We start from the raw sequence: 25,121 nt of genomic DNA, 5'->3' as shown, positions 1-25,121 counted from the left end.
TTTCAGCACAGCAAAGACCACTGACTATGACCTTTAACCACCTGGCTACAAATTAAAATCCATTAGGGTGGCCTGTAAGGATGGGGGGCCTCAGACATGACATTGGAGGGTCAGAGGTCCCTGGGTTAAGTCTTTGCTGCTAGCCAACGAATGAAATAAGGCCCGCAGATCATTTCTGAAAGTCATCATCTCTTCATAAAGGGGCATCCATTAATGATTTGTGACTTACACTCCCCGGCTATAAGTAGATGTTTTTGTATTGGATTAATTATTCAGTACCAGTACAAGTACTTAAGTTCAGCTTCTTAAAGGAAGATGCGACGTTCAGGGGGAGTGAAATCACTGGGTGAGGCAATTGGCCTGACGTGTAAGTGCACCTTGTCTTCCGTGCTGCTCTGCCACTGCTTCTCATTAGCCTAGTAAGAGAGAAGAACGGTCACGTTCTAGGGTGAGAGGCTATCTCGCTCCATAAATTCAGCCCTTTTATATTTTTTATGTTCTTCGCCTAGGGAAAAAAATCTTTTCAGAAACCGACCTTGTGGTTTTGTATGGTACATTGCAAAGCTGGGCTAGACAAGAAGTGCCATTTTGGGAAGGATGGTAAAGTTACTCCATTAGCATTTCAAAGGACAAGAGAGAAGCTCACAGGGAAATTCTGGGTTCATAGGACATTGGCAGAGCAGCTTTTAAAATGTTAAAAGCTATATGTGAGTGGGCTTACTTCATACCTCCTTCATGGTTAACCTTCACTTATGGGTTAAAGAAGAGTTTTTATGTTTTCCTCTTCTGCAGAACAGTAATCCATCCACTCCAGTTCTTTTCTGTGAAACTGTTGGGACCTGTCTCCCTTTTCTAAGCACACATGCCCCCAAATGTTTCCCAAACCAATATGTGAAAATTGGGCACCCTGCAGGATTATTCTTTTATTGCTGTTATATGAACATTAACATACTGGTTTGTTCTTGAATGCTGTGCTTGGGCCCTGCATACCTCCCTCACTTTTGTATCAATGAGGAAACCGGCCCTCAGAGTGACCCAAACCCATCTGAGGCCACGTTCATCAGATAGCAGCAGTAGCACACTGTGTTATGATGTTCTTATGTTCTTAGTACACTGTGTGATGTTGTTCCTGTTGAAAACTTATCTGAATGTCCACCCTTTGTTTCTTTTTTCTTTCTATGCAGAGTATTGGTGGCAGTCGCCCAACTCCGCACTACATCTATGACCCGTCCACCTTCGCCTTCCGCTCCCTCAGCACCTTGAAACCACTGAGCCCGATTGTTCCAATGGAAGAGCCATCATGTGCCTATTGAAGGAGATCCAAAAAACCCCCCACGGGACTGACTAATCAACGCCAGCCGCCTGGACAGCAGTCAAGGGCAGGGACGTTTTGCGCAACGCAACACCGATCTCGTCACTGAGGACGGCTTCTTCCATGTCATTAATACAATTCTTACAAATGGCGGAATATTGCCAGAAGAGAGTTCTGGGGAAGTGAGGAGGAGCGTAAAAGTATAAACAAGTCAGTTTTATAAAATAAGACTGAGAACTGGCTGAGAGGAGAAGGGGAGGTCAAAGAGAAATGTTGAATAATGTGAGCAGTAGGGGAGCAGTTGAAGCTACTTACTGATGGCTGGGCCTATAGCTTGGCTCAGCTGGAATAAGGATATTTTGCTGTGGCCTGGCACTGTTGCCCAGCGCTGGCAACGCAAGGTCATTTGAAGGCGTAACCCAGCGTATTTCTGCACAGAGAATGCTGCTTTAATATATTTTAAGTCCTTGTTCTCTTGATCTGCTTTCTCTAGCGAAGCACAGACGTAGGTTTGCCTCTGTAGGGAAAGGAAAACCTTTGGTGTGGGTTGAAACTTGCGAAGCTCTGGCGAAGAGTGCTGGCGTACATGTTCCTTGACACAGCAAATTGCTATTTTTCTACGCATTTTTTTTGTAATTTGTATTACTATGTGCTTCTGGAAATGGTGCACAATGCTAGGAAGTGGGCGGCCTTTTCGTTTTTCTGTTTTTGGTTTAAATAATTTTTTTGCCGTCACAGCTGTAGCACCCAAATTTTCCCATACCTGGAAGTTAGTAGAAAGCCACTTTTGGTGGGAGCAGTGGCCAAGTCAAGTGAAGGCACAGTCTAGATTTGGTATCAGTTGGAAGCCTCGCTCCATCCCAGCAGGGGTGGCCAAGAGGTGGATGGGGTTAGGGCACATAAAGGTATCCTGGAGCCAGGCTGACTCGTGTTGGATACCCCTCCAGGGCTGACCTTTTTCTGTGGATCAGTGGAGGACTTCAGTTTTCAGTGCTGGCTATCTGGCACATTTCACAACTCCTAAATTAATTTATGAAAATAAAGCCAAACAAAACAGCAGAGCTTCAACCCCTGGTGCTGGTTTTTAATTTAATGAAACTGATGTAAGAGGTAAGGTTATTTCCATTCCATAGTTATGGCCATTTTGGCTGGCACTAGAGCTCAGGTTTTGTGGCCCCGTTGTGCTCTTTGGGGGTAGCTCAAAATATGCGGATTTGACCTATTCTTAGACCCAATGTATTCAAATAGGTCGAGCATATTTATTGTGACAATTTGGGGATTGGGCGTGTAGAGAACCACCTCCTAGAGCTACAGGCATTCTTGTGGATGCCAACAACTGCAGCATTTGAAACATCACCGTGCCTCCCACTTTTCCAGAAATTTCTGCATCACCGCAGCTTCGCTCTGTCTGCTCTCTCAGCTTGGTAGATTTGCGATCCTGATGCTGGTGTTTGATTTGCATGCAGCCAGCATCTTCATCACAACTTAAGGGAGTCTTTACTGTCCAGCCACGGCGTAAGCCTGTCCTTGGTTGGCCAAGCAGTCTTCAACTCTAGCGTGCCGGCTGGCAGCCAGCCTGGAATAGGGCACCCTCCGCTGCTGCTGGGAGCATCCATCTTCTGATAGCGACAGCAGAGTAGTCAGGGACCTCGGTTCATCCTTGGGATGATGCTGACGTGGCTGCTTTAATGCAAAGGCAGAAAATGGCCCCTAGCAGCAACAGCACCAAGAAGATCTCTTCAAAATCTGCTGTTCCACTGGTGCGTCTGACGTGTATTGCCCAGCAAAGGGGCACCTTTACCTAGGTGGCCAGGAGCTAGACATGGGTTTAATTTTAGCACGCCTATAAAGGAGAGCTGCCATCTTACTCACTGTAACCATGTAGACAGCTGAGGGCAGAAAGAGCATAGTCGTGCCATCCAACTAATACGTTTCTCAACATGCAGTATCTTATGGAGCACTTCAAGACGCAGTTCAGCAAACATGGAACTGTGCTCACAGTGATGTCATCGGCGAGGTATCGTTCTTCACCTTTTAGCATAGGCCTTTTCAAAATAGCAGTGTCCCTTTTTGTGCTTACTTACATTAATGCTGCATCTTCTGAAGTCCAAACATGTCACAGATGTGCCTAATGCTGGAGAAAGTAACTGCAGTGGCCTTGGACCGACAGGAGCCGTTGCACGTGGCTCGCCCAGTGCTGCACCGAGGGGTCCGGCGGGCACATCCCAGGACTCTCCCATTGAGCTTGGCGGAATGTTCTGACCACGAAGCCGGAGTTTTTCATGTGAAGTGGAATTTCCAGCCCGATTCTCATCCTAACAGGAGCCCGATGCACTTTATAGCAGAATTATTCCTGAAATACGTCTGCAACCAACGACTGGGTGGTGGGGGGAGCATGGTTATCGATTTTTGGTGCCTGAGCTGTATGATGGATTTGAAAGTGGGAAAAGGAACACTTATTATTATGACCCAGTTGTCGTTTGAGACACAATCCAGTTCCCGGTGGCATCCTGACCACCGGGAACTGGACTGAACCTGGCAATTCATTCCGCATAGGCCCCAGGCAGATGGAAACCAATGACTGCCAGGCAGTCCCTCCCTGCTTCGTCTTTTATATAGTGAGAAGAAAAGGTGGGATGGGATAGAAACAAAAGGCCACGGCGTGACCAGGATTTGAACCTGGGACCTTTCGTTCTCTCAGCGAGAAATCATTATGCTGGGCAAACAAACCCTCATGTTCTGGAGGACATTGCTCATAAAAGAAGACGTCCCTCTCCATGTTATTGGGCTGTGTATTAAGGTGTTACCTTAATACTGAATGTTAGAAAAAGGTTTTAGTTTGTTTGCATCGTTCTCTTGTATTTACCTTCTACAAAAGTCAAAATTCCAAGCTGAGTAGAAGGCAAATATCACTTAAGAAATTAATCTCCTCAGGGCACTAGGCCAGGGACATCATTTCTACAGTATTTCCCTGGTCAGTGGTGAAGTTCTTCCTCAAAGGGTCCTGCATGAGTTAAATTAAAACCAATACAAATGATGAGATGGTGTCCTGGACTTCTGCAGGCCTCCTGTCCACCCCCACCTCCCCGTGTGGTTCCGGAGTCCGGGACTGAACCACAGAAAGCTGTTTCACAGGCCGTAGAAAGGTTAATAATAGGCAAAACAAGGCAGAGTGCATTAAAGAAGAAGAAAAGAGGTTTTTTTCTTTTTAGCCTTCTGTATTTTACAAAAAAAATGGAAGAAGGAAAAAAAAAAAGCTGTGAAAAAGGCAAGAGAAAAAATGTCTCCTCTTATCTTAAAGCAATTACTTGTGTGTTTCTGGGTAGGAATCAGTAAGTACTTGGAAGACTGAGAGGGTGTGTATGGGAGGATAATCCTACCATAACTTTCCAGTTGACGTGTTGTGGGTACTATAGCAGCTGCTGCTGCTGCTCTGTCCATATTTTGTGGAAGTGCAAGTGGATGGCGGTTTATGATATCGCCCCGTCTGCCCTGCCTAGCCTACTTCTGAGGTAGATAGTTCCAGGGTGGCGGGCTACAACTGAGCACTTTCATCATGAGGGAAGATCGCTGCTGCTGCCGCCATGGGGCTGGGTGGAGGTGAATGATAGGGGCTGCTGAAGGCAGAGGGGCCCAGCTTCCACGGTTTCTGGAGGGAGGCGTGGATGCCACGCCTCGCAGTGTGCGTGATGCATTTTGGGACGCGTAATGCTGATTTTCAAACAGAAGAAGTTGGGACTACGTAACCCGGTGGATAATGACCGTTTTGGCTCTGCCAGTCTGCCAGGTGGCCCCTGCCTTTGCTGCTCTAACGCTGCTCGTCCCCCTCCCTTGCTGTTCTGACCGTCCTCTGCACGGAAGGAGGTCGCTCGGCTGCAGAAGGTTGCTCCCTTATCCTTTGCATCCCAAAGCCTTACCGCCTCTCCAGGCTGGTCACACGTGTGCCGCCTCTCCCTGAGACCTTGACACGGCAGCTCCGCGTGAGTCTCCTATCAGCTCATTTTTTGGGCAAAATAAGCTTATGCATTGCTTTTACCTCAACCAAGGCCCAAATCCCTCCACATCCTTCTCTCTTTTTCTCTCTCTCTCTCTCTCTCACTGTAGCTCTGGGAAGAGCAGAATTAGCAATAAGTGAAGGTATGTAGGAAGCCCTTGCGGCATGGCCCTTCCTGCCTAATCCACGCTATGGATTTCAGCAGCGGGTGGCACGGCAGTGGTCTCATTTGAACGCCTGCAGCAATGTGGTCCGTAAAAATGCCGCTCCCGTTAGCACTGAGATCTTCTGCTAACCAGAGACCTGGTTTGGCACACAACAAGCACTTAGATAAAGAAGGGGACGTCTTTTGGTTTCAGAGGAGCGTGAACCTTCTTCAGGATTGCCTCGTGCTGAAGAAACACATGCTGTATAGGGCCCGGTCCGTACAGACCAACTAGCTCCGTTCTGGGTCTTTTAATGCATCCTCTACCCCAGCAGCTAACGCAGAGAGCTGTGTTCAGAACACGCTGCTGGCAGGACAGCGGAGATTGAATTCCTGACGTTTTCCATTCTTAAGTGCAGACCGACGAGAGCAATTTGTTTAGGCCCATTAATCGCCCGGCAGAGTTTTTCGGGAATCTGTTAAGCCCTGCACCCTCACAGCTAGAGAGATGGCATTACCACCCGCACCAGCATAACCTCCACCTACTAAATCTGGCCAGGGTTGGCCTCACTGCATCTAAGGGTGGGGGAGAGGGGGGTCATCGTCCCTACTTTTTTTCAAAGCAAAGTTTGAACTTCCGGTCCTGAGATGTAATGGGAGCAAAACCAGAGCTGCTCAAGTTTTGCCCAGGTCAAACGGCAATCCTAAATGTGGGCAGAGGAGTTTTCTCCCCCTGTATTCTGTTCAGCATCTGATGAGGACAGGCCCTCCGAGAGGTCGTAGGAGCAGCTGTACCAAAGGAATAGCTAGATATGTTTGTCCAAGTTTGGTGTGTAATGCAGAAATAATTCCAGTTTTATCCTGGCGTTCTTTCTGTGCTGGGGGCTATGGTCTGAAATAACTGCGGAAAGGTTTCTCACGCAGGCCTAGTCTGAAACTGTTGCAGATGGAAATTTTCTGCAAAAGCAAACAGTGCAAGATTAGAATAAAATAAAGCCCGAGGATGGTAGGGGGTGGGCCGGAGAAGGGCAGAGTTTTTACAGTATTTTGCAGCTGCGTGTCTTCAGCAGGCCTGGCGCGGGCCTCCTGCGCGGCCGTGGATCACCCAGCCCCGGTCCCCGTGGAACTGGTGACTGCAGTTTAAAAAGGCAGAGCCCCCCGTGTCCTCCGTCGTCACGGAACGGATTCAGAGCCGGTTTCAGATGCTTTCAGGAGGAGTTTGACGCGGCTTGCGTTGGGCGTAACTGGGACGTGTTAGGAATGAGATTGTGGGTGGTCTCCACTCCGAAAGATATCGTCAAGGTTAGGCACAAAAGGTCTGGAATCTTTCTAAAGTGCTGGCGATGATGGATACTGTGTGAATGAAATGCGACTGGATAAATCCAAATGATTATCAGTGTAAGGCACTGAGCTGCACTTCGACCGTTGTAAGCACAACAGGGCTAGGACTATGAGCCCTAGAACACTTTGGGATGAAAAGTTTGCATAAAACCGAGTGTGCATTAGTGGGACAACCAGAGAACTGATTTTTATTTTTTTTTTTTTTTTACCATTAATTTCCAGAAGAAAAGCAGAACTACAAGTCCATGCAGGCAATGGGGCAAAACCTGGACTGGATTCTCTTGTTCCTTATGACATGTAACCAGTTAGCAACAGCACTTGGGGGGGGGGGGGGGGGGGGGGGGAGAGAACAGACTAGGCCACTCCTGGTTTTGTTCCATTGCATGCACTGATTCCCCAGTGACAAAGAGGACTACAAATCCCCTCCATGCAAGGAGCTGAAAACCAGCCTCGATCCGGCCTTTGTAACCTGCCCTGTAGCATGGGGAGGGGTTGTGGCCTGCACTCCTTGCGCTGTGCCCCCAGCTCTCCCCCCCCCCCCCCCCCCCCCCGTAAAGGAAGAGCATTTCCCTGAGAAGGGAAGAAAGACCGGAGCTATTCCCCGTTTCATGCTCCTTTTATTTTATCTTCCATCCAACCCTCCCCCCCCCCCCCCCCCCATGGCATCTTCAGGAAACTCTGAGGAGCCCTCGCCAGCCCAAAGACAGGAGGCGTCCTCCTCTCCTGTCCCGGGCCCGGGGGCATTATCTCAGCGGCCAGGACCCTCTCCCTCCCACATGGCTTGAGCCACGAGGCCCTCCCTCTTCCTGCCCTTTCTTTATGGCCTCTGCGAGCACTACTGGAGCTTTCTGATTAAATCCCCCCAAAAAAAAAGAAAAAGCCTCTAGTACAGTAATCAATGTGTATCTTTTCTATCGCTCTCAGCTCAGGAGATCCTATGCACTGCTATAGGACGTTAGGAACAAAATGCAGCAAAAAAAAAAAAAATCAAGAGACCTTCTATCCAATGTGTTGCCTTGTCTATCCTTAGTGATTTTTGTACATTTTTCTTCATTATTATTATTATTATTATTTTATTTTTTTTTTTGGTTGTTGTTTTTAATTGGAGGACAATAAAAGTAAAACTTTAACTGCTGCTATATAATTTTCTTGTGGCTGATTTTGCTGCGTCCTCTGCGCTTCCGGACTCTTGACTCTCTGCTGCCGTCTGGGTACTAAATGGAAAAGCTCCATGGGGATCCTGGGTTTGTTCCTGGCTGACCTTACCCGATGGCGTCAGCGTGATAAAGCCAATCCATTTTTTTTATGTTACCTGCCTGACTTTTCCTAAGGCTGCTTGTACCACCTAAAATTCGTAGACCTGCACCCTGCACTTTTCTTAGCTCTGGCCTGCTGTTGGTGTGCTTATTCCCTGGTCTCTGTTCTTTTCTAACACCCCCCACACACAAATTATTTCCTGCATTTTCATAGGTACCGTATACATAAACATATGTTAGATTCATAGGTCTGCAACTTTCCTCAATAACAGCAATTGATTTGAACCTCTGCAGTAGGGCTGATGAACGCTGAATAGGGGGTGCAGCTGTGACTGTGGCATTCACACTAATTGCACAGGCCCCCACCAACACAGTAACCTACTGCATCAGGGCTTTTCAAACCCCAGGTTAGCATCTGAAAATTCACAGGACCCCAGAGGATAACCAAATGAAAATTAGCAATAATACCTCTCCACTCTTACCACACGCCATCTGACCTTTCCTCTCAACCACAACCCTCTCTAGCTGATCCTTTCTCCCAGCCTCTGCTTCTTCCCTCAACCTCCACCACCTCAAGAAGACCCCCCCCCTCTCTTAATCTGCTGCCCTCCAGCATACCCTGTCTCGCCATCTCCAGCTAATAGCCTCTTACATCCCCCAGCTGATTCTTTCACCCCAAGCTCATTTTATAACCCCACTAATCCTGTCACCACCTCTCTCTCGCTCCATCCACCATTCCCGCCTTTCATTCATCCCCATGCCTTCTCTCTCACCTCCTCCCCTCAAACTCTTCTTGTATCTCCCCAACTGATCCCCATCTCCTCTCTTACATCCCCCAGCCAATCTTTCATTCCTCCTCTCTTATCCTCCACAGCTAGGCCCTCTCCAACTGTCAAACCCCTCGCCCTGCATCTGATCCCTCCCTTCAAACAGCCCCTTCTGAAAACATCCCTCTGGCCAGGATCGCTGGCAACAATTTCCTTCGGACCCCGGGCCAAAGATGTAGGACAGCTGTTGAGAAGAGAGGACTGAGGACAGGGGAAACATTTTTATCTTGAGGAGAGAGGAGCTCTGGGGACCTCCACTGGCTCGTGCACGTTCGGCCTTCATGCCCCCCCTCATGGCCACGGCTATCTGTGAGTGGTAGCAGCATTAGTAATGAAAGTCAGCACGGGGCCTGTGAGCCAGCACAAGCTAACAGGCCCAGCTGGGAGCCTGCTCCTTCCTCCTGCGGGGCTTCCTGTTAGCGCAGAATGACACTTGAGGGCAGGACCTGTGAAGGTGTGTGTGCTGCCTCGCAGGCCCCACGCCGGCTTCCACTAATGCTGCGGCCTAAAGAATGCTGCCACTGGAGGCACTTGTGACCCCAGCTGAAGGGTTTGTGACCCCCATCATGCGGTTTGGGAAACCCTGTACTAGAAAAAAGGCCGGCCGGTCCATCTAGTCTCCCCAGTAAATCCTGCCCACTCTGTCCTGGCTATATCCCAGCCTGAGCGTGACCACCTGCAGGATATTGCGCTATATCCAGGTCAACTGGTTTTTATGTGCTTAAACGGGGAGGGGGCCAATTATCACAGGAACCTCTCCTTGCGATATTTTACCCCTCTGCGGTAAAATATTACAACTTGATAAATGACCCCCTTAGATCGAAAGCCCTCTGGAGATAGGGATGTACCTACACTATCTGAATCTAATCACCCTGAGGTTTCTTTCCTGATCTATGGTCCTCAGTAATTTACCCCTCCCGTATCAAGGTTTTCCATTCCCTTGGATTTCTGCACCCAAATTGCATAACTCTGCTTTTTGTTTTTATTGTGAATTAAAATTGAGCTAGTAAACACTCAACCCCCTTCTTGAGCTTTCTTCTCACCTACGCTCTCGGGTCATGTCCCTGCTACTGCAGATTTGAACATCATCTGCAAAAAGGACACATTTTTCCTCCCAAAGCTGATGGGGTTTTGACTAAGCTGTAGGTGGTCTTGAGAGAGATTTTCATGTACCTTTCTTCCACGATGAGGCTTCAGGTATTGGTTGCAGTGGAAGCAGATGGCTGGGAGGCTGGAACAGACTGGTACAGCCAGCAACAGGTTGGAAGTGCTGGGATTGGAGATAGGGAGCAGGCATCTAATCCAGGAGGTGGAGACCAGGCAGAGCAGCTCAGGAGTCAGGGACGCAAAGGTCTGTTTGTGTTCCTTCTAGCCTTTTATCCTGTTCTTCATGAGGACTCCACCCTGCACTTGCTCCAATCACTGACTTCTGGTGGTGTGTCCTAGAGCTCTCCCAGAGAGGCATATATATATATAGAGAGAAAAAAACCCACTCTAAACAGAGTGAGACAAAAGCACTCCCACTGTAACCCAGCAAAAACTAATAATAAATCACCAAATCAAAAAAATAATTTACAAAAAAAATGTTATTGCACAAAAGATCATTCTAATCATATAACTGTGTCAAGAAATGTTTTTATACAATTTTCAAAAGTATACATAGCATCAAATCAGTAAATTATATGTATGTCACACAAAAACACATTCATACTAAATATTACCCAAACACTCATAAATGACAATAGACTCCTCATTCATATCCCGCTCCATATCATTCATAAAATGTATAATCCCAACATATACATAAAACAGTGAATATCTGATAACAATTTGTGATCTTGCTAATCTAATAACTTAAACTCAGATATTCATCTTGGATATGTTGTCACAAAGTTACATCATAATGAAGGTGTTCCTCGTGACTGCTGTTATAGTATCCCTATACATAGACTGAACAGTACAGCCATAGGAACACAAGGAACAAAGAAACCCCAATAAATACAAACCCATATATATATATAGATAGATAGATAGATAGATAGATAGAAAGAGACCAGGTAATATGTCGTCTATATAAGGTGCTCAATAAACAGACCAAAGAACACTGATGGAATGGAGAAAGAGCACTTATGTAGATGATATGGTAACAATTAAAAGCAAATCTTTATTAATATTGTTTGAAACAAGTAAAATAAAACACCTTGATAATGTTAAACACAGCACATCAAACAACCAAACATTATGTCCCTTTGTGCATGCATAGGTTTGACAATGTGATAGAAATGTCTCCCTGCCTATATCCAGTTTTTGTACAGATACTAAATCACTGTCATAGCGCATGATGATGATTCACAATCCAAGATCGTATGGTGTTACACTGAATTATAATGTGGATGAGCTCAAAACATACCTATAAACATTACAACTGATACCAACTCACAAAAAGCATTGCTCAAAAAGTATACAGAACAAACACCTGATACAGTGGTGAATGTGAACAATTTGTGTTTCTTCAAGTACCAGCTTGAAGATTGCACTTGAAAATGGCGATCCTCCTGGGTATGATGTCAACTGCCCTGTCAAGACCCTTGTTTTGCCGAATCTGGCTTCCTCAGGAGGAAACCCTGACGAGTCGGATACCCAAAAATCTTATGGGGCTCCACACATGCTAAAGGTACATCTAAGTTTAAAACACCGATAGGGTCATTGTGCTGGCTTAAGTTGCTAGGCTCGCGGTCATTTAGAAACAGAAGAAGCTCGGGAGGTGCTGATTATGGTTTTAGTATCCATAGGACATTTCCTTCACTTACAGGGGAAACGTGAAAAGACAACCTTTAACATCTGAAAGTTAGCACATATCGGTATTTCCAAATTTGTTGAAGACGACTGAAATCATAAGCACGGGGTCACCCCTCTGTCAGGCAGCCGCATAATGAGAATCACAGTTAAATGAAGGTTTAAACGTTTCCCGCAGTGTTGCCTTCCTCCCATACCCTGCATACCAACAGGAACTGAAAACGAGGCACGTGTGTATGCACGTAACACTGATGCTTGCCAACTCAAGCCCTAGACCAGTGTCCCAACCCTCTCCTGGAGGTACATCTAACTGGTCGGGTTATCAGGATCACCATAATAAATATGTCCAAACTAGATCTGCACACAGTGGAGACCCAGGGTATGCATATGTATCTCATGCATATTCATTGAGGCAATCCTGAAAAGCCGACTGGAAAGGTGTGTAACCAGCAGAGGGTTGGGTAACACTGCCCTAGCCCAGAAGCATCCCAGGGCCAATTCCTCATACTCTCTACTCGTCACCTTGTCTTCAGCATAAACTCCCTTTACTGCCATGCTCTGCTGTCTATCCATCACCCAGTTCTTGATACAGTTCAGTATTTTAAGTCTCACCCTTAGACTACTCAGGGTGAGACTACAGGTACTGGTTGCAGTGGAAGTTGATGGCTGGGAGGACCCCTAGAAGACTTTCTGATCTAGGGCATCCAGGGTCCTGTGATCGCAACCTGGAGAAGCCAAAGCATGCGTCCATGCCCTGTTAGCTGCTCCATGGAGCTTACAGTCTAGTCAAGATAAACATACATGACGAAACAAGATTCAGTGAGAAGTATTGTACAGAAGTATTTACGATTCAAAAACAGCTTTAAAAAGTTAGTTTTTAATCTAGATTTGAATATGGCCAGATAAGGGTTAAGACGCATGGCATTCAGCATGGCAAGGTAGGAATCATGGAGGAGAAGGGCACAGATTAAGAGTGACTTACTGGATGAACGGAGTTCACAAGGAAGGGCATTGGAAGAGAGATGAGAAGATAGGTAATGAGGAGCTGCAGAGTGAATGCATTTTTAGGTGAGTAAGGGAAGCGTGAACTATATGTGAATGCGGAGAGGGAGCCAGTTTAGTGATTTCAGAAGAGGGATTACATGGTCACAGCCAGGGGCAGATTGGCCTATCGTGGGATCGGGCATCCCCCGGTGGGCCGGTCATGCTAGTCACGTGGTCCGCCGAGCGCGGCCGTGACAGAGCCATGCTCGGCAGACCACGTAGTATCTCCTGGGCGGCGAATCCCCAGGCCGGTCTTTATCGGGAATCCGCTGCTTGTCACAGTGATGTTCAAGGTAAGTTGGTAAAGATCGCTAGATCAAGCTTTCCTGAAATCAAAGTAAACCACGTCTGTGCCTGACCCCAATTCTATTCCGTAATCACCCAATTAAAGAAATCAATCAGATTCATCTGACCTGATCTCCCCTCTGGTAAAAGTATGTTGCCTGGGATCCTGCAGCCTAGCGGGATGCAAAATGCTTCACTACCCTTTCCTTCAGGAAAAGTCTCCATTAATGTTCTCACCGGCCTGTAATTTCTAGCCTCTTCCTTTTTACTTTCAGAAGGAGATAACATCCATTCTTCAGTTTGGAGGAATCGCTCCCAAGATCTAGTGAGCAGGTGAACCCATCTGAACCTCTCTGAGCTCCCTTAATATGCCAGGCTGTATCCCACCAGGGAACATAGGCAGTTCATTTTCAGCTTTTCGAGTTCCACACCAATGCGCTCCTCTGGAAATGGTATGGCCTCTACCACATGCATCCTTTCCAAGAAACAGCAGTCCTCCAAGCCCTCCTTTAGTGAATACTGAACTTAACATTTCTGCCTTTACCTCTTCACACTAAACCCATTTTTCATAGTCTCCTCTTATTCATTTACTTTTGATATCCTGCAGATTCATAACAACCTCAACTCAGGTTACAATAAAACAAGTAAAACATGTATAATGTCATGTTAGATATATCTAATTAAAATGGGTAAACAATAGATTAAAAGCAAATGACCTCCCCCCCGCAGCACCACCACCCTCACACTACTAACTTGCCCTAAAGCCCTCATAGTTTCAATACAATCTGGCACAAAAACATCCCCATTGAATTCGACCCATAAACATGCCTAACTCTTTCCAAGGAAAGGCTGTGGCATAAAATAGGGGCACTGCCTATGAAGGCTTGGTAGGTAATAGTCGAGGCACAGCACGTGAAGGAGTGATAAAGCCATTGCTGGGAAGATCTCAGCAAACGAACCAGCTCATACCAAGTCAAAGTACTCATGAAACACTCTGGTCTTGTTCTGTGAAGACATTTAAATGTTATTGCAAGAATTTTTAAATTTCAATGTGCACTCTTGTCAGGAGCCAGTCTAATACTTTTAGCATTGGCTTTTTACGTGTCCACTTTTTTTGTCCCTGTTAATCTTGCGAAGATGTTTTGAATGAGTTAGTTATTTTAATGAAGTACCTGCAACTTCCTGATAAAAGGTTACAGTAATATTACCAGTGAATAAAAATGCGTGGCCAAATTCTTCCTTTCCAGCAATGGAACAAGTTGCCGAATCTGATGAAAACAACAGAAAGAGTTCTTACCTCAGTAGAATTTTGACATATGGAGGCCAACATTGAGCAGCTGTTGAATATCCAGCTGCCATTAGCATAACCACTTAGCTAGCTAAGTACTTATTCAGCTAAGTAGTCAGTTGGATAATTTGTGGGTGGGTGGATCAGGGAGGAAATAATTAGCCGGTTTATTTAGCTGATAAGTGCCGATATTTGGACTTATCTGGTCAAGTTAATCGAATAAGTTTTAGATCTGCTTGATAGCAGGTCTAAAATTAGTCAGATATAACTTATCTGGCCCACTAGAGTATATCTGGGTATATTCAGTGGCAAAGCTGTGCTGCTGAATATCCCTTCTATGTTAGCCAGATAAATTATATCTGGCTAATTTAGATAGCCGGATATCTTTGCATATTGGGCCCGATGTTCAAATTTGCATCTATTCTCACCCCCACGCAACAGACATTTTCAGAATCAGCAGCATCCCACTTAGTTTAGAAAATACAAGTGGCCTCCCACGACTTCTTGGGATTCATCTGAAATCTAGCATGCAAAAGTCAATTTGCAACAACATCAAGGCAGCTTTTTAAGCTTAGTAACCTCTTCAGCTTGATCAGGACCAAGATATGCTACCAAGTCAATATCATCAGCAAATAGGTAGCAATGTATCTGAACCCCCTCTACCAAAGCAGCTAAAGGGGCCAGATAGGGGTTAAAAAGTGGCAACAATGAAGAGCCTTGCGGGACTCCACAGTTCATCAATGGCGCTATTGAACATTATGTATTCCAATGGAGCCTATAATGAATGGTTTGCCATAAAGAAAGTAACCCAGTTCTTCGCTGACTCAAGACAAGCAATTGATCCTGCTAAAACCTATGAGGAATAGAATGGATGGTGGTATATATATATCCAACAGAACTTATCTGCCTGTAAATGTATCCCCATCTAATAATGCTAACAGCACTATTTCAGCCCCATCTAATAATGCTAACAGCACTATTTCAGCCCCATGGCCTCTCCGAAACCCAGATAGACGGATGAAACTCATTCACCTCTTTAAGATGACCCTGTATCTGCTGATAAAATGCCTTCGCAAAAGTTTTAGAGAGAAATTGCAAATTCAATTTCTCTCTGTTAAAGGAGGAAGGATATAGGTCAGTAATGACCTATATCGTTCCAATCTTACAATCACATCTTACTTCCTCCTTTAACTGACATTTATAACATACATGTGAGCCTTGTTTGTGTGATAACACAAAGGGAATGACCCTTCCCCTCCCCCCACCTCCCCCCCAACACTGCCCCAAAAACTCTGGCTGTCACGTAAGTGTGATGTCAGCTCCTAGCACAGTACTGCAGTCCTTCAAGCTGTTCATGACTTAAGCCAGTGTTTCCCAAACAGCGTGCCTTCAGACCTGATCGGATGTGCCACAGAAAAGCCACCATTTTTCTAATCATGAGATCCAGGCCAGCGCCAGGCTCTGCTCTTAGCACTTTGCAGAAACAGTAGACACCAGCAGTGGCTCTTAAAGATGTCGGCGCTCCTTTCGGAGAACCTGTGTAATCATGCACACCTCTTCTACCTTGCTACACATGAACCCCAGAGTGTGGTAATTAATGGGCAGCCCACAGGACACGGACAGCTGGACCCCGCTTTGTGTACCACACAAAATGCACGCAGCACCTCCTCATCGTCCCCGTCCTGAGCCTGCTCCTTTGAGTCCTTCCAGCCTCTGTCCTATCCCTAGGCTGAGTGAGATGGGGAGAGCGTGCACTGAGCACTGGATGTGACTCGCTCTGAGTGTGGGGAGCAGCGGCAGTGAAGGAGCTCCGGCAGCCACACGCAGCAGCCAAGGTAACAAAATGAGCCGACTTCTCCTGCACTTGTATACAGAGGGAGCTGCTCCATCGTGATAGGTTCATGTGGGTCTCTGCCTCCTCTCTCCCATTGTTTCAAAAGTTGGACAAGAGAGTAATGGGGTTTTCAGTGCTTCCCTAGGCTCTTTTGCTGATATGAATTCTTTCTATCTCTTGCTCCATGGAGGTTGACGTGTCACACAACATTTTTGTTAATCTAGGTGTGCCTTGAGAGTGAAAAGGTTGGGAAACACTAACTTGAGCTGTACAAATATAAAGCAAGTGAATCTCCATTTATGAGGCTTAAAGAAATGGACTAGTCCTTCTAATGTAGGAATAAGCCCTGGTTGAGGGGCCCCAAATCAGCTGCAATCATAGAATCTCTCTCGTTTCTTTGTGCTGTGTAACTTTTGACCGAACATTACAAAGAAACCGAAAAGGATCCCAATGAGTAATTCCATTGGATTTGAGTTAATAGTTATGCATATGCAGCCTGATAAAGTGCACCCAGCATGCTCACCCCGGCCAGCACTGTGCATGCCCCACCTCGACCTCAGATCCTCCTGACCTATCCCCCTCAACGCTGGGGCCTCTCCCTCGTCCAATTCCCTCTCCCCTCCCCTCGCTATACCTGGTCTTCATTCTCCTTCTTTCCTCTACGATCCCCGTTTGGGGTACCTCATCAGGTGCACCTTTAGACTGTACATCCTCAGAGGTATGGAAAGAACTACAGTACCTGACTTGTAACTTGCCTTTAGCTCAGATTTGGAAAAGGTAAGTAATGAAATCTAAAATCCAAATTCAAATCATTCAACCCAGGTCCTATCCCCCGTGATCTCAGGTCTTCGTCCTCTTCCTCCTAAACCCTCCCAATCCTGGGTTGGAGAGTAGAGGGATAGAGAGGATTTGGCCTGTATTAACGATGTTTTGCACGTGCCCCTCTTCCCTTCCCTCAACACTCCTTGAGCTTTTGCTGCTCTGACCCTTCTCCTCCATCTTTCAAGTGTTATTAACACTTGCCCCCACCTTGCCGATCCTTCACCCCCTCCCCTTCACTATCCTGGGCCCGGCACATCTTCAGGTGATGACAGCAGGAGTTGGAGGCAGAGAGAGAGAGAATCAATGCAGGGGCCTCTGCAGACAGGGTGGTCCTAGGCCCTATGATGGCCACATCCTATTGTCTGGGCTTCCTCTTACTAAAGAAACTCTGCGCAGGATGGGGGCCATGGCGGGGCCTACAAGCACGTGCCAGCTCACAAGCCTGCACCAGTTTTCTCTCAGACTACTTCAGGCTGCTTGAAGATGTAGGCCCTGTTGCAACTTCTTCTTAATTTAGCCATGGAAAGGGTTGTGCTTCCTTCAGCTCGGGGCTAAGCCTGGTAGGCCTGCAAGCCCCCTCCTGGCACTGGGGCCCTGGTTGCCCCCACCTCACAGCAGCCCTGATGCTTATGTTATACCATCACTCTGAGGCAAGGTCAAGAAGCCAAAACCACTTGCCCTCACTTTTGTTGCTCCACTGCCTCTTCTAAGTGCATTTCAAAATGGTTACACAGCCCAACTCCATAGGGAGCAAGGGGGCAAGTAGAAAAAAAAATTAAATCTTGATTTTCGTTTGAAAAAAAGAAAATGAACATTAGGCAGGCTCAGGGATATGTAGAAGGCACCCCCTTAAAAAAAAAAAAAAAGCTGAATATGTCTCATTCACCTTGCAGACTTCCCCTTCCCCTCACTGCCTGTGCGGGAAGCTCTCTCAGAACTGCAGTGGATTCCAGTTTCACCACATGTTAAAGTGAGTTGAATTATAGCAAATCTCTCTGCTGGTTATCCTTTATTGACCTTAGGTAGTGCATTTGGGGATGATTCACACTCTAGCGATATCCAAACACCCCTTTGCTTAGGTAGCTCGGCACAGGAAAGGAAGCCTTGTGATTTTCTGCAGCCTGTGTCCTGCAGGCTGCCTTACCCTGTGGGTGAGATCACCGCTGCTGCAAACCCGTCCGGCCAGCTCCGGTACACACAGGCTGCCGTTTCCTCTTCTGCCCATGCGCGTCGCTGGGATTTTGATATCCTGGCTCTTCCTTGTGGAGTTTGTGCCCCTAAAATAAATATGGCTGTCTTTTGCGCCACTGAGTCAATCCCCTCTCCCCATCCCCCCACCTCCTTTAAAAAAAAAAAAATCTCCAAACCAGGAACCCCAGACTCGCACTCTGTTCCCCTGCTCAGAATTTGCAAGGAAAATTCTAGTAGAAAATGTTCAGTTATGTAAAAAAAATTGGAATATTTCCATATGGACCGAAACCCCAAACATCAGCGCTTAACCTTGTTTCACTGCCATGCCTGGGTAGTTTTCGATAATGGCCACCCTAAGTTGGGGGTGGGGAGGATGGTATTGCGCGTCATTGCAACCCTCTCCCCCTCCGTGGACTCACACTCGCACACTCTTCCTTTCCAGGGATGGCTCTAGCATGTCGTCGTCCCCCCCCCCCCCCCCCCCAGTGTTGGATTTAGGGACATACTGCCTAAACTACAGCTTTAGGACCTTAGATTATGCGGGGTCTCTAAATACAAAGAATTACTTCATTTGGAGCTGGGCATGTTTGGGTTTTTTTTTTTGGGGGGGGGGGGGGTAATGCCACGGGGCTTTTTAAACTTGACAGAGCTCAGAATATCTGAATCCAGCCCTGTTTCTCCCCCATTCCCAAGCCTGCCCCCCCCCCCCCCCCAGCACTTGTCTCTTTCTTTCCCAAGTCGACCTCCAACACTCTCCCTTCTCCCCGCTGACCCTTCCAGGCCAACCACTGCACGGTCCTTCATCCCTTCCTACCCCTCCCCCTACTTTTGGAACCGCTGTGGACCCAACCATCCATCCATAAATGCCACCATTTTCTCCAGCTCATGCAGACTGAGCCACGATCACCACCACTATTGCTCCTGTTTCTTTCAGCTGTGTGAGTCAAGATCTCTGCCGCCTTCTGGCTCATTCATGTTGCCGATTCGGATGCTGACACCCTTGCCCAAGCTGAAGACGCTGCTGCTTCTTCCTGCCAGTGCAGGCCAATCTGATACATGCAGCAGGCTCCTCCCTCCAGCCCATGCGGCCACGGCACCTGAAGATTTCCTAGGTATAGTTACTAACATATCAGTACACATTTATTTATTCATGATTATTTATTAATCGCTTATGCATAAGCTCTAAGTGATGTACAAACAAACATACATAATTAACATACATAGGGACAAATTTCACACAACGTTAATGGAGAGGACAAAACCTGTTAATCTAAGTTAATATGTGCCTCACAGCCATGAGCCTCTATGCTTGCTCAGCATAAGCATGCTGAGAGAGGAAAGTCTTCAACATTAGTTTGAAAGTTTTCAAGCAATCCATTAACCGTAATGACTGTGGAAGAGAGTTACAGATCATGGGAGTGACAATGGAGAAAGCGCATGCTCCGCTCTCGGCCGCTTGAGCCTGTTTAGATGAGGGAATATCCAGAAGGCCTCTCTGCAATAATCTAAGTGACCAGGTTGGGTTGTAAACTCGAAGTATTGCGTTAGCCCAAGGCAATGAGTCTCTAGCCTCAACAATTTGTGATCTGTCATTACAATCTTACACTTGACACGATATTGAATGTTTGGCCGATGAAGGTCAGATAGCACAGGTGTTATGTGTCCCTCCAGCTCTTACCTGCAGCAGCATTTTGTAATAGTTGCAATGCTCTTAACGTAGAGTCAGGAAAACCAACATATATAGCATTACAGTAATCCAATAATGGCAATATAGATGCTTGAACCACTGTGTGAGTCACAGGGCTCCAATAAGGTTTTCAAGCCACGAAATACATGTAACTTGAATCCATTTTTTTTCAATATATCTTTAATGAGATACACAACAAAACATAGAATTCAAACTCGAAAAACACAGTAACCAAAATGTATGCCCTCAAGGGTTTTCCATTTTCGTACCCTCCCTCCGCTCCCCCCCACCCCCCCACAGAATTAACATGTCCAAGTACAGAAGAGGCCATAGTCCAAGAACCAAAATGATACAAATTGATGGTCAGAAAAGATACACCTAGGCGTCAAAGGGACATAGTATTCTCAGAGAGTCGGGCAATGATTGGGAGAACGGATACCAGAGTTCTTTAAAAAAACGATTTCTTCCCTCTGAGAAAAGCAGCACTACTGTGGAGCATATTCCATTTGAAACAGTTCAACTATAAGAGAACGCCACATGGCTAGTGTAGGAGAAGCAGATTGAAGCCATTGCAGCAAGATGCACTTTGTAGCAATCAAACATGCCTTGGAAACAAAAAAAATGTTGTCCACATTGACACTCTCGTCCTAAGAATACAAAAAGAACAGGGCCACTGAACATCAGCAGACAAGATAATATTAAGCTGTAGGCGAATCGATTCCCAAAAGGCTTGCATAGGTGGACATTGCCAAAGACAGTGGATCAAGGATGCCTGTAAACATCCACATTTAGAGCATTTAGCATGTGCTATAGGCCCCGTTTGGTGGGCGTGTAAAGGCGAGAACACAGTCCTATGAAAAAAATTCTAATCTGTAATTCACGCAGGGCTACGTTAGCAGAAATTTTGAGAATCGATAAATAACAATCACGTAGCATGAGGACATCTAATTCTTCTGCAACATCCACTTTCCACTTCAAAAGGAGTTTATCATAAATGGAATATGGTTTGACATTACAAAGAAACACATATAAATGTGATAGGGATCCTAACTTATTAGCAAACAATTTTAATAGTACAGAGTAAGAAGAGGAATCCCCTAATGCACCAGCAGATTGAAGTTCCTGAAAGTGTGCTCTAATTTGTGCATACAGTAGAAAATGAGCAGCTTGGAACCCCAGTTTGTCTCGATATTCCTCAAACGAATATAATTTCCCTGAGCCAGGAGCAACCAATTCTTGCAATGTCCAAGCGGAAGATACCCGCAGATTATGTGTCTTAGGCAACACCAAGGAAGGAAACTGTGGGTTTGCACGAAGGGGCAATTGTAATGACACATTAAGCGGCAAGGACAAAGATCGGTGGAGCATGACCCAAGTCCATCTGATCCGCACCAATTCATAGAAATATTAAATTCTTCAAGACCTCCGGTTTGGCATGTAAGATAACTACCGGGTGTAAGAGGGCACAAAGAGCTGAAATCAGCCAATAAATGGTATATTCAGGAGTAGCGATAAGCCAATCTCCTAAAGAAATGAAGGTGCACTGCCCAATTGTACGTCTTAAAATCTGGAACCCCCAGACCACCTTTCACCTTTCGGGCTATCAAAGTAGCCAAGGCTAAGCGCGCCTTCTTGCCACGCCAAAGAAAGCGCTGTAGCATTTGTTGTGAAGCGCGCTGGTCCTTCGCAAGTAAATAACCGGGGAGCATAAGTAAGAGAGACAGTAATTTGGGGGCAATGATCATTTGTATCACCGCAATGCATCCCTGCAGTGAGATCAGAAATGTCTTCCAGCTTGCCAATTTCTGGCGCAAGTTTGCTATGGTCTGTGGGATATTGAGAGAATACCACATAACTGGTGTCTTGTGAATCCGAATTCCAGGTATTTAATAGTGTCCCCCACCCACTTAACCAGAAAATTGTCCCAGCTGCCCTGCAGAGCCCCCAAGCCATCTAACGCTTCAGTTTTGACCAAGTTCAGTTTGAAACCCAAGGAGATCTGTTAGGTGGAGAAAATATGAAGCACAGAAGGCAACAGTATCCTAGCACTGGACAACAATAAAAGATTAACAGTAGGGTTTTGATTTGAAATGAACCCAGAAATATCCCAGTAACATCTCTCGTCTGTTGCAATTTGAGAGTAAGAGGTTCCACCGTCAGAATAAACAATAATGGAGAAAGGGGACAGGGGACAGGGACACCCCTGTTAGGAAAAGGCTTCAGACAGCTGCCCATTGACCAGGATCCTGGCTGAGGGATTTGTATACAGTAGAGAAGTATATTTATAGATATGTCCCTCAAAACCAAATTTTCGCAGGATCCTAAATAAAAAAGCCAAGCCCCCCTATCAAAAGCCTTCTCTGTATCACAGCTCACCAAGAGAGGATCTGGTATAGAATTATGTATGCAACCTTCCAAGGCAGCATGAACCTTATGAATATTTACTGTGGATCGCCGACCATGTACAAATCTCACCTGGTCAGGAGATATCAATTTAGGCATCCAATATTTAAAACGATTTGCCAGTATCTTGGTGTAGATTTTTATATCTAAATTTAGAAGTGAAATAGGACGATAGGATGAAAGCAATTGTGCATCCCGCCCCAGTTTAGGAAGGACTACATCTGACCCTTCTCAGACTTGGCTGTTGCACGTTCCGGCCGTGTGGGTGCCGCAACCAGGCCCGCTCACCTCAAGCTGCCCTCGACCAGCTACACTCTTGCAGCTGCTGCCAGCTCCTGCCATCCCTGTCGGTCACCACAGCCTTCTCCGGCTTCCTCCACGCCACAGGCCTCGCAGCGGAGCTCCAATAGGGTTCCGAGTCTTCGGCCGCCTTGGCCCTGCCCCTAGGCGCAGGCGTGCGGCCAAAGTGATCCAATTTAACGGGCCAAGTGTGGGAACACCGATGGGGGCGTGGATTGATGACATCACCTAAAGGCGCTATATATATATAGCGAGGTCCTGTCCCCAGGACAGGTCGACACCATGGTGTAGTAAGCTTGCCTAATTCTTGTTCCAGTGTTTCCTTGTTCCAGTGTCTCCTTATTTCTGTCTCCTACTCAGGTAGTACCTTCTCGGACTGATCTCTGGTACTGACCTCTGCCTGCCTGACCATTCTCTTGTCTGCCGCCTGGAACTGACCTCTGCCTGCCTGACCATTCTCTTGTCTGCTGCCTGGAACTGACCTCTGCCTGCCTGACCCCTCTCTTGTCTGCTGCCTGGAACCGACCCTCACTTGCCTTGACTACGCTCAGACTGATCTTGGTATTGACCCCTGCTTTGGCTGACCACTTCTGGACTGATACTCTGGCTCTGACCCTTGTGCTTCACTCGGACACTCTCTTCTGGCCTACTGTGGCTGCCAGACCAACCTGCTTGGAATTCACCCGCGGCCTTCACCTGACTAGACCCGCAGACATCGCCTACCTCACCTGGAGTACTTTCCGGAACTGTTGCCTCCCTGAGGTCTCTGGAGCTTCCAGTTCAGGTCTAGTCCATCCTCTCTGCATCAGCCGCACACCTTTGCTCGTGGTGGGCACACCCCTCCGCTACCTCTCAGAGAGACCATCTGAGGCCCACCTAAGTCCAGGCGGTCCGGATACCCAAGGGCTCAACCTGCGGAAACCCCGGACTGTTATTGGTGAAGCTCCGGCTAGCCTCTGTCTCCTCATGTGCTCCGCCTCCTGGAGGCAGGCACTCTCTGGGTCCGACCAGAGGGCCGTACCAATCCTGAAACAGGACAAGGGTCCACCTCCAGTGCAACAGGTTGCCAAGGCCATGGACTCAGCGGAGTATCCTGCCTTGCAGGCCATTCCTGGTCTGGTCACTCGTGTCCGAGAACAACAATGGATCATGGAAGCATTGGCCTCCTCCATGGAAAAAATGCGTTCGCAATTGGAAGAATCTGCCAACCCAGGGGTTCTTGCCCAACCCAGGGGTTCTTGCCCATACCTTGCCCTCACGGGCATCGTTGGCCCTCCCAGCTCCACCCTGTTTCAATGGGGATCCTCGCCTCTGTTGAGGCTTCATAAACCAATGTTATATGCAGCTCTCACTGCAGCCCTCGCTTTTTCCTGATGAAGCAACTAAGATTACGTTCATTCTTTCACGTCTTGAAGGGAAAGCCCTGGCATGGGCCTCCCCGTTCTGGGAGCGTTCCGACGCAATTCTTCACCAGCTCCCTTAGTTCATCTCCGTCTTCCGATGCACCTTCGAGGACCCAGGCTGACATGCGGTTGCTGGCCACCACCTACTCCATCTCCATCAAGGCTCGCACTTGCTCGCTGAATACACAGTGGAGTTTAGAACTCTAGCAACAGAGTTGGGTTGGCAAGAAGACTGCCTGCGGGCACTCTATCTCGAGGGACTGTCGCCGGCCCTTAAGGATGAACTAGCTGCCCGCGAGATTCCCGTATCTCTGGAAGACCTGATCTCCTTGGTTGGTAGAATCGACTACCGCCTTTGAAAACGGCATCAGAAGGTAAGGGTCCTTCAACGTCCTGCCCTACAACCTCCCTGTTTGGCGAGTCCTCGGTTGAAGGCCTTACCAGTGGCTCCTTGACCTCCCGAGGAGCCTATGCAGATTAACTGCGGCCGCCTGACTCCAGAGGAACAGCTCTGATGCAGAAAATCTGGTCTGACGTGCTGGATCATCAAAGACTGATTTGAACAAATTCAAGAAGTCAGTCAGATTGTTCAAAACAGGGTCGCAGCATTCCCAGAGAGATGGAGCCGAGGCCAGGGCTCTTCCATCGAGTAGCGATAGGATATACGTAGTCTTGGAAACCGCATTGGGAAAGTAGTTTGGTTGCAACGAAAAGTGCATATAACACTGGTTAATAAAACCCCTGCACATCTGGGCATCACCAGAGAAGCGTATAGGAGCTGGTAGTGGTACCATGGTGCGAACGGCAACCACTTGATTGAGAAATCGGTCGGCTGATATGACCTCCTAGGCTAATCTCACCAAATTGCCCTTTAACAGCTTGCCTTTGTTTGGTTGCGAGTTGGCGAAACTGGCCAGTAAGTGGGGTGAATCTCCTGTTCCTCGTTTGCCGGAGGATAAGTAGCAGGAACAGCGCTTCCTTCACATGAGAGGTCGTGCTTAGAGGATTCAAGCATTTTTGACCCTGTAGAGGAGCGACCTTCAGAGGACTCTACCCTTCGGCGAAGAAGTGCAGGCTCGGGTAGTGGAACCTCCCAAGCCTCCCAATGAAGGTTTGCCGACCCACACCCCCGGGAACAGGAGATAGGGGGACGCCTCTCTCTCTCTTTTATCAGAGGTGGGTCAAAAATCACA

The 25,121-nt window shown here is 47.1% G+C and overlaps 1 protein-coding gene across 1 annotated transcript in view; it reads left to right on the top strand.

The window, feature by feature from the left end:
• Positions 1-7,927, top strand: part of LOC115086715 — a 205,817-nt gene extending 197,890 nt beyond the window's left edge. Inside the window, exon 5 of the mRNA XM_029592942.1 lies at positions 1,185-7,927. Coding sequence (XP_029448802.1) covers positions 1,185-1,313 — 129 coding nt within the window. The 3' untranslated portion in view covers positions 1,314-7,927. The remainder of the gene's footprint in view (positions 1-1,184) is intronic.
• Positions 7,928-25,121: the final 17,194 nt, after the last annotated feature.

Source organism: Rhinatrema bivittatum, chromosome 3, assembly GCF_901001135.1.
Source record: "Rhinatrema bivittatum chromosome 3, aRhiBiv1.1, whole genome shotgun sequence".
NCBI classification, from domain to species: domain Eukaryota; kingdom Metazoa; phylum Chordata; class Amphibia; order Gymnophiona; family Rhinatrematidae; genus Rhinatrema; species Rhinatrema bivittatum.
This window is presented reverse-complemented; position numbering and strand designations above follow the sequence as displayed.